A 12,088-nucleotide genomic window follows, 5' to 3' on the forward strand; every position below is an offset into this window, starting at 1 on the left:
ACCACAAAACAAATCAGCACCAAGCAAAGAACTTGGCATGTGGCAACAACTCCCTGGACATTCAAAGGAAGGAACAAACTAGGGAACAGATGAATGAATAAAAACGATAATGAAATATCAAGAGAAAGGCACATTCTTATTTTCCCCCCTTTTTGGAGAAATCTAACCATTCAGTCAACTAATATTACCTAGATGAATCTCCTGTAACAGGGCTGGCAAACTATGGCCCATGGCCTGTTTTGGTAAATGAAGCTTTATTAGAACACAGCCATGCTCATTCATTTACCTATTGTCTCTGGCTGCTTTTGCACTACAATGTAAGAACTGAGAAGCAGGTCTGTAAGACCTAGACTGTATGGCCAGCAAAGCCTAAAATATTTACTATTTGGCCTTTATAAAAAATGTCCTATTGTAGAGATTTCTGGAGAAAAGAATCTTCCTTGGTGATGGTTATATTTCACACCTAACAGCTAACTTGAGATACCATTCTAGAACCAAGAGTCTTCAAAAACTGTTATTTCATGATACCAGCAAATCTGACTAACTTGAAAAGTTTTCACTGTTTCTTAAAATTTGTAATGTGAAAATCTTCATTCTTGCTGAGGCAGAGAAATGATAGCTTAGTCCAAAATAGTCAATTCCCGCCCCCCACCCCCCACCAAGTGAAAAAATAGCCAAGAGAAAAGAGCTACAATTAAAATGTCTTTCTGTTAGGTGAAGAAAGTATGGACACAAATAGTGGCTACAGCACTTTAGCAGTCTGCAAGAGAATGTCAACATTTTTCAGGTCTTTAGCTAAAATATGGCTGCAAAATGCTGCTTTGCATTATCCTGACTCCTACCCCAAAAGCCTGAGGAAGCAAGAGTACAGTGGCTGAGACAGATGGGCAGGAATATCAGCCCAGCCCAGAGGCTGCTTGCTTACGAGTCCACTCTGAGTGATCCCCAGATGATGCTGGGTTTGCCTTGAAGCTCACCTGGAGGAGAGTGTAGAGCCGGGTGAGGGCTGGTTGCTCTCTGAAGCCCTGTTCCCAGGGGAACTGTGGTCGCTGTCACCATGGTTGCTCCAATGATTGGCCTCTTCCTCAAATTCTTGCCCAGACATAATCCTTTCGATCTCTTCCTCTGATATCTTTGATAAGGTATTGATATATGTTAGACTGAGTGCTCAGGATACTCTCTGTTCCTTTTTTAGGACTGAGAACTTATTTAAACTTCATGGGGATTCCTAGAACTCTCTAGAGAGAAAACCAAATTTCCTCCCCTCCACTCCCATACTTCAGGCCTTTCTCTCATAATCTTAGGACAGCTTGGTTGCTTGCCTACCAGCACTATGGCTCACCACAGCCTTCCTTTTGCCCATTTCCCCTCCTCTCAAGACACAAAGCCTCTAGGTTCCTCATCATTCCTCTTTGTCCTTCATCTAGTCTTTCCTACTGCTGAAACACCACTCTTCAATAACAAACTCCTACTTGCCCTTTAAGATCCAATTCAAATGTCACCTTCATTTTGAATCCTTCTATTACTAACTACAGATAGAATTTTAGGTCTTTCTTCTATCCACTCATATAATTCCATGTATTCTGAGACAGAATAGCATAACAGTTAGAGAGTTTGAATTTTACAGTCAAATCACCTTTGTTCTAATCCAGGTTCTGCCACTTTCTAGTTGTACCATCTTAGAGCAAGTCATATAATTATGTAAACCTAAGTTCCTTCATCTGTATAGTGGAGAGAATAATAGTAAGTATCGTATAGGATTGTTGTGAGGATTAAATTAGTTAATATATTAATACATGTTTAGAAAAGAGCCTAGCAGATAGTAACTATTATAGAAGGTTGACAATGATATCTTCATTACCACTGGATAATGTATCACAAAAATATCCCCAATAAGACCTCAGGCTATGACAGGATCTAGAAGAAAGCAGTACTCAAATAAATGCACGATGGATAAATGAATAAATGTCCACTTATTAAGTACTGACTATACCACCTTTATACAAGTTTTCTTAGTAAGAAAGACATTTCTAAGCCTATTGAATAAAAGAAATTACAGCTCCAACAAGCAAACTGACCTGCCCATGTCTGAGCAGGAGTTTGAGGAAGAGGCCAGAGCAGCCATGTATGCAGTCCAGTGCTCTAACGACAATGCCATACAGGGAGTGGACAAACACTTCTTCCATAAAGTGTTTAACCCAGGGTTGAGGCCAAGGTGGCTAAAGTCAGCACACAGAATGAGAGTGAGTGTTGAGTAGGAAGAATCAGATGAATTTTTGCTTTTTGTTCCTAAGAAAAGCCTGGGAGGACATTTTCTCCCAAGTCTATCTGACTCAAAATTGCATACTTCTTTGTTGCAGCAGCCTATGAGGGAACCTAGAGCTGCTCCAGTCATAAACACAGGAGACATTTAGAACTGGAAGCCAGCCAACACAGAGGACTTGGAAGGAAAACAAGAAATGTTTACCTGGTGCTCAAGCTGAGTGATTGGTTTTAAGTAGCTTGGACTGCATATTGAATTAGAGGGCTTGTCTTTTTTTATTCAGTCACAAGTAGGCAGGAAAAAAAACCCCAAAACCAAACCAACCCAAATCTTTTTTCTTAGAAGTCCGTAGAACACAGAACATTGTTTACATTTTATGAGACATGCGAAGACAAATGGTGCCATCAAACTACAAAATATCTACTGAGGCTCTGAATGTGTAGCCTCAGTGATGGTGGTGAGAGCAAGACCAGAGCATGGAGGGCATGAAAGTACTTGAGTTTGGTGAGAAGGGCCAGTTATGGCGAAATCCTGCTGATTCTGGCTGGAGTCAAAGTTGGACTGTAGAGTCCCTCCCTGCGGGTCCCCTGGGACACTGAACAATACTAATGCCTTGAACAGGAGATGGGGCGAGTGGGAGTGCCTGAATCTGGGTTTAAATCTCATCCACATTTCCTGTCTGGGTACTTACTGTTGAGCAAATCACTCAAGTTCTCTGAACCTTAACTCCCTCATCAGTAAAACAGAGATAATAACACTCCCTCTTAGCTCCTGGTTCCCTCACTAGATGCTGGAGCAAACCTCACTATCTTACAGGTTTAAGTCAGATAGACTTGGAAGGTTAATCTAAGATAAAATTATTAAGTGCATGAACACAACAGGTGCTCAATAAGTGGAAATTCTATTCCTTTTTAAGTACAATTAAGGACTTGGAGATAACAGCTCTCTCTTCCTAACATACCACCTAGAAACAGAAAAAGACTAAAAGGAAAATTATATGTCCAGTATCAAAACCACAAATGCAATGACAGATGAAACAGATTTTTCTGAGCATCAGCTTCCTCAATTCTGGGGAGAGAGTCTGTAGATGTAAATGACTGAAGATCCCTTGGCATGGTGAGAGAGCCACAGAAGGTACAAAGGAACATTAGGTAATACTGAGGAAGGTTTTCATTGAGGAAATGCTTAAGAATTCTTCCCAATGGATAAACTTTCTATTGTATCTAAATATAAAATGAACAAATACAAATAAAGACTATATGTGAAAAGCCCATAGCTAATATCATACCCAATGGTAAAAAATGGAAAGTTTTTCCTCTAAGATTAGGATCAAGGCAAGGATGCCCACTCTTACCACATTTATTCTAGATATTAATGGAAGTCCTCACAGAGCATTAGGCAAATTTAAAAAAAAGAAAGAAAGAAAAGCCATTCAAGTTAGAAAGGAAGAAGTAAAACTATTTCTGTTCACACAAGACATACAGTCTTTCTATGTCTTAAAGATGTCACCAAAAAGCTATTAGAACTAATCAAAGAATTCAGCAAGGCTGTAGGACACAAAGCCAACACGGAAAATTAGTTGCATTTTTATATACTAACAATGAATTACCTGAAGAGAAAATTAAGAAAGCAATCTCATTTACAATAGCATTAAAAAAGAATAAAATACTTAGGAATAAACTTAACTAAGGAGGTGAAAGAAATTAAAGACACAAATAAATGGAAAGACATCCTGTGTTTACAGACTTAACATTGTTAAAAACTCCATACTCTCTGAAGTGTCCTATAGATTCAATGCAATCCCTATCAAAATTCCAATGGCATTTTTTTCTGCAGAAAAAAAAAAAAATCCTAAAATTCATATGAAATCACAAAGAACCCCAAACAGCCAAAACAATCCTGAGAAAGAACAACAAAGCTAGAGGCCTTGCATTTTCTGATTTCAAAACATATTACAAAGCTAAAGTAATCAAAACAGTAAAGTGCTGGCACAAGGACAGATATACAGATCCCCCAAATAAGCCCAGACATACAGTCAAAATATCTTTGACAAAGCTGCCAAGACTACACAATGGGAAAAGGAGAGCCTCTGGGAAAACCAGCTATCCATATGCAAAAGAATGGAATTAGAGTTTTACCCACACTATATGCAACTCAATGGATTAAAGACAAACATAAAATTAAAAAAGCTCCTAAAAGCAAACATAGAGAAAAAGTTTCTTGACACTAATTTTTTTTTTACATTGAAGTAGATGATTTACAACATTGTGTTAGTTTCAGGTTTATAGCACAATGATTCAGTATTTTTGCAGAGTCTATTCCATTATAGGTATAAGATAATGTGTGTAATTCCCTGTGCTATAAAGTATTATCCTGTTGCTTATCTATTTTATATATAGTAGCTCATATGTGTTAATCCAATAAGCCTAATTTATCAATGAATTTGTGATTATGACACCAAAGCAAAAACAGACAAATGGAATTACATTAAACTAAAGATTTCTGCAAAACAAAGTCAACAAAGTGAATAGGCACCATCCAGAAAATTTTTACAAACCACGTATCTGATAAAGGTTAATATTCAAAATATATAGGGAATTCCTACAACCCAATAGTCAACTAAACTAATCAGCCTGATTAAAAAATAGCAAAATACTTAATAGGTATTTCTCCAAAGAAAACACATGAATACCCAAAAGGCATAAGAAAAGATGCTCAATGTCACCAATCACCAGGGAAATGCAAATCAAAGCCATAATGAGAGATCACCTCATACTTATTTGGATGGCCAGAATCAAACAAACAACTATACAGACAAACAAAAACCCCCAAGAAAACAAGAAGTGCTGGAGAGGATGGGGAAAATTAGAACCCTGTGCACTTGGGTGGGAACATAAAATGGTGTGTAACTACATAAAAATAGTATGGAGGTTTCTCAAAAACTTAAAAACAAAATTACCATATGACACAGTAATCCCACTCAGGGTATTTATCCAAAAGAGTTGAAATTAGGATCTTGAAGTGATATTTGCACTCCCATGTTCATTGTAGCCAAGGCCACTGTCACTACAAGCCAAGAGGTAGAAACAATCTAACTGTCCATCAATGGATGAATAAACAAAATGTGCTACATATTACTTACAATAACCAGGCCATGGAAGCAACCTAAATGTCCATCAACAGAGGAATGGATAAAGGTGTGGTACATATATATGGTGGAATATTATTTAGCCATAAAAAAAGAATGAAATAAAAGAAGAAATAATGCCATCTGCAGCAACATGGATGGGACCCAGAGATTGTCATACCGAGTGAAAGTAAGCTAAAGAAAGACAAATATCATATGATATAGCTTTTATGTGGAATCTAAAAAAAATAGTACAAATGAATTTACGTAGAAAACAAACTTATGGTTACCAGAGGGGTAATGGGTGGGGGAAAAATTGGGAGATTGGGATTGAGAATCTCCTATACTACTACTATCTATAAAATAGGTAACTAAAAGGGACCTATTCTACAGTACAGGGAACTCTACTCAGCACTCAGTAATGGCCTATAATGGGAACAGAATCTAAAACAAGAGTGGATATATGTGTAACTAATTCACTTTGTTGTACAACAGAAACACAACACTGTAAATCAACTATACTTCAATAAAAATTAAAAGCAAAAACCATAGAACAAAACCATAGAGCAAAAACAAAAAACCCAAAATGTGCTATATACAAAAATGGAGTATTACTCAGCTTTAAAAAGGAAGGAATCCTATCATGTGCTACAACATGGATGAATCTTAAGGACATTATGCTAAGTGAAATAAGGCAATCACAAAAGGACAAGTACTGCATGATTCCACTTATATAATGTATCAAAAGTTGTCAAACTCTTAGAAGGGGAAAGTAGAATGATGGTTGTCAGGGACTGGGGGGAGGGAGAAATACGGAATTACTATTGAAGTTTCAGTCACAAGCTTAAAAAAAAAGTTCTAGAGATTTGCTATACAAAATGTGCATATAGTTGACACCACTGTATTGTACACTTAATTTGTTAGGGAGGTATATTTCATGTTATATGTTTTTATCACACAAAATAGAGCAGATATGAATGGAGAGTGAAATATATTAATTTGCAAGACATATACATGATTTGAATAAATGAATAAAAATGTTTGATTAAAAAGAGAATCCAACTGATTGCATATGTATACCAGGCTCAAAGGACAGAAAACCCTCCCATACATCATCAGTGTATGTCTTAAGACAACTCTGAATTCCTGTCTTTCTCTCATTCCCTCACATTCAACTGGATAACTGCTATCAATTTTACCTATTAAATATTTCTTGAATCTATTCCCTTTCCTCAATCTGCACTATTACTGCCCTACTTGAAACCAGTCTATATCTCTTGCCTGGACTTCTGTAACATTCTCCCCCCGCCTCCCGCTTTTTTCTTGCGGGGGCGGGGGGGGGGGGGGGCTCACATGGTATGTGGGATCTTATCTCCCCAACTAGGGATAGAACCCACATCCCCCGCAATGGAAGCATGGAGCCTTAACCACTGGATCACCAGGGAAATCCTATAAAATCCTTTTAACTGCTTTTTCTTTGCCACCAGTTTCACCTACCTTTAACCCAGCTTTTCAAAAACATGTCTTTCCCACTAGACTGAGTTTACAGTACAGGGGGTCTGGTAAACAGTAAGTATTAATTGAGTGAATGTTTGTGGGACTGAATGTATTACCTTCCTCACTTTACAAATAAGGCAATGAACTTTAGGTGGAAATACCTTTAACAACATTGAATAGCTAAGTAGTCTTGCTGATTTCTGCCAGACTAACTACAACCTACAACCTTAAGTGACTGATATAAAAATCCTCTGGCAAATTCCCTGGAAGTCCAGTGGTTAGAACTCCATGCTGTCACTGCTGAGGGCCTGGGTTCAATCCCTGGTCAGGGAAGTAAGATCCCATAAGCCATGTGGCCAAAAAGTTAACAAATAAATTATCCTCCGGATGCTTTAGAACCAGAATTGGGTTAACCTTCTGTAAAAATCCTTTAAGCAAGTTGAGGGATCACAAGAACTTTAATTATTATCTTTATATATTTAAGATTTTCAAAACACATTCATACCCAGGTTGTAAAAGCAGTTTAACAGGAATGAAAGTAAAGCTGGCTCCCCACCAGAAGCAGATAAAAGGATCAAGGTGAGCAGCTTCAGGAGCGTCTAGAGGCTTCAGCTTCCAGGGTGCACCACACAGAGTAAGACCCAGAACTCACCTGGACTGGCCCAATGCTCTTATTCCGGCCTCCGGGCATGCCATCTTCTCTGATTGCTGGAAGTAAATATAAAATAGTAAGAAGCACGCCCACAAGAGAGTAGGCACAAAGAGAAAACTTATTTGGCCAAGAGCACAAAGTAGTAATTGGTGAAGCTAAGATTAAAACACAGGTCTTTCTGGACCCGAAGCACATATTCTTTCCATCATAGGAAGATACTTTTGGACTCCCAAGGCACTGGATACACACACTGTATACATTCAATATGCTCAAAAAACATGATGGCATTATTAGTAGTCCTACAGCTACAAATATCCCACCAGGATGATGAATTTGAAAGCCTTGATAAATTCAAGAAGGTTCAGTTCAGTTCAGTCACTCAGTCGTGTCCGACTCTTTGCGACCTCATGAATCACAGCACGCCAGGCCTCCCTGTCCATCACCAACCCCTACAGTTTACCCAAACTCATGTCCATCGAGTCGGTGATGCCATCCAGCCATCTCATCCTCTGTCGTCCCCTTCTCCTCCTGCCTCCAATCCCTCCCAGCATCAGAGTTTTTTCCAATGAGTCAACTCTTCGCATGAGCTGGCCAAAGTACTCGAGTTTCAGCTTCAGCACCAGTCCTTCCAGTGAACACCCAGGACTGATCTCCTTTAGGATGGACTGGTTGGATCTCCTTGCAATCCAAGGGACTCTCAAGAATCTTCTCCAACACCACAGTTCAAAAGCATCAATTCTTCAGAGCTCAGCTTTCTTCACAGTCCAACTCTCACATCTATACATGACCACTGGAAAACCATAGCCTTGACCAGATGGACCTTTGTTGGCAAAGTAATGTCTCAGCTTTTCAATATGCTATCTAGGCTGGTCATAACTTTCCTTCCAAGGAGTAAGCCTCTTTTAATTTTATGGCTGCAATCACCATCTGCAGTGATTTTGGAGCCCCAAAAATAAAGTCTGACACTGTTTCCACTGTTTCCCCATCTATTTCTGGAGACAAAAAGAATATTTCCACTTTTAAATATAGTATTTTTACTTCTAGGCTAAGTTATCCAATCTATAAAGTCCTTAGGGCATGGTTGGTTGCCTGTAAAGGTAAAGGCTCCAAGCCTAACAGTTACCTGGGATAATTGAAAGGCTGACAGGAAGTTCATTTTCCTTAAAGTAGAAATCATTCTTGGTCCTAGAAGAATACACATTCCAACTTAGACAAGCTTGCATCTAAATCCTGTTTTTGCTAGGTCTGAGTAATTACAAACAAGTCTCTTCATCTCTCTGAATTTCAGTTTTACAGAAAAACAGAGGAATATTGGAACATGTCTTATGGGGAATTGTGAGGGTTACATATAATTTAGCTAAAGCTCTAAGAATAGGGCTTGGCATTTCCTGGTGGCTCAGAAGTCAAAGAATCTGCCTGCAATGCAGAAGACCTGGGTTTGATCCCTGGGTTGGGAAGTTCCCTGGAGAAGGAAATGGCAACCCCACTCCAGTATTCTTGCCTGGGAAATCCCATGGACAGAGGAGCTTGGTGGGCTGCAGTTCATGGGGTTGCAAAGAGTTAAATACGATTGAGTGACTACTTTCCACTTATGAAGTAGGAGGTAACAGTCTACTTTAAAAGGCTACTGTGAATTGGGGGCAAGAAACATATACAGCTAGATATATATTACCTAGAGACATAATGGTTGTTCTCTTTTAACCTAATTTCAAGTTCTAAACATCTTAAAATTACTTGCTGCTGTTTCAGGGCCAGTGACAGTCTTTAGACACTTCTATTTCCAATACTGATATCTCACATATACCTTTGCTTCAGCTCACAGGTACAGAACAAAAATCTATCATTGGCAGGTATAACACTGAATATTTCTCACTTGATATTTCACTCTCAATGTCTTGGAGGTGAAGAAGGAATTCAACATGCTTTCCTTCTTGTTTAAAGTGCCATAAATTTTAAAGATTTACATCTTACCAATTTCTTGTTCTGTTATTTAAAAACTTGTGTTGTCCCTCAACCCCACCTGGAGTAAGAAATGCATATACATGTTAGGTATTGTCATGCGTAAAGTTAACCCACGATTGAAGTATTATTAGTATTATCACTCCCACTGAACAAATAACTCTAATGCTCAGAAAAATATTTTCCTTTGGGTGATAGAAACTAAATATTAGAATCAAGATTTGGAACCCAGGCTATCAGATTAAGACCAACTTTCTTTCCACCACTATAATTTCCCAAAATGTGTGTGCACCCCACTGGAGAAATATAATTTTAGGTTGTGCATAGATAATCTCTTAATTATACATTTATTCTAATGTGCATTAAAAAATACTGATTTTCCATTCACTGAAGTGCTAAAAACTGTTTGAAAATTCACTTTGATATTTTCAAAAAGATAATTTAAAGAAGAACATAAAATAAACAATAGTACTGGTTTAATCAGAGATGGTAACATTTGTTAAAATGGTATGAAACTGCCTGAAGTGTGGGCAACAACATTATGTCATAGTGCCTCTGTTAAAATAAAAATTTGGCTCATACTTTAAAACTTATATCATACTCAGATATACTGATCCTCACAACAACCTTAAAAAGTATATATTAAAAGTCTGTTCTTTACATCTGTACCTCCTTTGCTACAGATATAAAGAACAGACTATTGGACTCAGTGGGAGAAGGCGAGGGTGGGATGATTTAAGAGAACAGCACTGAAACATGTACAATACCGTATATAAAACAGATGGACAGTGCAAGCTCAATGCATGAAGCAGGGCACCCAAAGCTAGTGCTCCGTGACAACCCAGAGGGGTGGGGAGGGAGGGTGGGAGGAGCGTGGCTCAGGATGGGAGGGACACACGTATACCCATGGCCGATTCATGTTGCTATATGGCAAAAACCATCTCAATATTGTAAAGAAATTATCCTCCAATTAAAATAATTAATTAAAAAATAAAACAGCAGCGCGTGCACACACACACAAAGTATACGTTAATATCCTATGCAGTTTAAACAAAAAGGGACTTGTTCAAGGTTACTCAGTTAAGAATTGATAGAACAGGGATTTCAATTTAGGTCTTCTTATTCTAAAGCTGTACTTGTTCCTTGATGCTACACTGAGTTAAGAGCAAGTTTTTCAGCAGGGCTGAGTCTTTCTGGTAGTGAACTTAACAAAACAAAGGGCATTTGGGTAGGATCACAGAAAGAGTTATGCTGCACTTCTCATCTAAACCTAAAAAAATGGCATCAGCTACGGTTCTCCTATCTGCTTAGAAGAAGCACAAATATTTTTCCTGCTCTAGAACGCATTCCTCACCTGCTTAGGGGTGGGCAGCCAACGAAACCAACGAAACCAGAAAGACGGACACAAAGCTAACTACATCAAACCCCTGCTCAAAATCCCCTGGGTTCATTGTGGTCTATGGGTTAATTAAATTCAAGTTCCCATGCTTGGCATTCAAGATTCTCTGGGATCTGGTTCTTATGAGACTCTCCATTCTCATCTTATGCCACAAGTGTTACATTGTACCTATAGAGAACTGTTAGTTCCTGAATATGCCATGCTGTTTTACAACACAGTTTGGCAGAAAGTGAAGAGAAACTAAAAAGCCTCTTGATGAAGGTGAAAGAGGAGAGTGAAAAAGTTGGCTTAAAACTCAATATTCAGAAAACGAAGATCATGGCATCTGGTCCCATCACTTCATGGGAAATAGATGGGGAAACAGCGGAAACAGTGTCAGACTTTATTTTTTGGGGCTCCAAAATCACTGCAGATGGTGATTGCAGCCATGAAATTCAAAGACGCTTACTCCTTGGAAGGAAAGTTATGACCAATCTAGATAGCATATTCAAAAGCAGAGACATTACTTTGCCAACAAAGGTCTGTCTAGTCAAAGCTATGGTTTTTCCAGTGGTCATGTACGGGTGTGAGAGTTGGGACTGTGAAGAAAGCTGAGCGCCGAAGAATTGATGCTTTTGAAGTGTGGTGTTGGAGAAGACTCTTGAGAGTCCCTTGGACTGCAAGGAGATCCAACCAGTCCATTCTGAAGGAGATCAGCCCTGGGATTTCTTTGGAAGGAATGATGCTAAAGCTCAAACTCCAGTACTTTGGCCAGCTCATGCAAAGAGTTGACTCATTGGAAAAGACTCTGATGTTGGGAGGGGTTGGGGGCAGGAGGAGAAGGGGACGACAGAGGATGAGATGGCTGGATGGCATCACTGACTCGATGGACGTGAGTCTGGGTGAACTCCGGGAGTTGGTAATGGACAGGGAGGCCTGGTGTGCTGCAATTCATGGGGTCGCAAAGAGTCGGACACAACTGAGCGACTGAACTGAACTGAACTGAAAGAGACCTAAGAACTAAATACAATGTGTGATTTTGGACTGGCTCCTGGATTAGAAAATAGAAATTGCTACAAGGGACATTGGGATAACAAGTGAAACTTAAATATGATGGGCAATTAATTAATAGTATTGTTGCAGTTCAGTTGCTAAGTCATGCCCGACTCTCTGCAACCCCATGAACTGCAGCATGCCAGGCTTCCCTGTCCT

General features: G+C 39.0%; 1 protein-coding gene across 6 annotated transcripts in view; it reads right to left on the reverse strand.

The window, feature by feature from the left end:
- The window catches only part of NR6A1 (nuclear receptor subfamily 6 group A member 1), a 230,232-nt gene that overhangs the window by 20,956 nt on the left and 197,188 nt on the right, over nt 1-12,088 (reverse strand). For all 6 annotated transcript variants that reach the window (XM_061431296.1, XM_061431297.1, XM_061431294.1 and 3 more), the window contains 2 exons: nt 7,540-7,595; nt 978-1,132 (listed from right to left, as the gene is read on the reverse strand). In XM_061431296.1, coding sequence (XP_061287280.1) covers nt 978-1,132; nt 7,540-7,595 — 211 coding nt within the window. The remainder of the gene's footprint in view (nt 1-977; nt 1,133-7,539; nt 7,596-12,088) is intronic.

The sequence above is a fragment of the Bos javanicus genome, chromosome 11 (genome assembly GCF_032452875.1).
Source record: "Bos javanicus breed banteng chromosome 11, ARS-OSU_banteng_1.0, whole genome shotgun sequence".
Taxonomy (NCBI): Eukaryota; Metazoa; Chordata; class Mammalia; order Artiodactyla; family Bovidae; genus Bos; species Bos javanicus.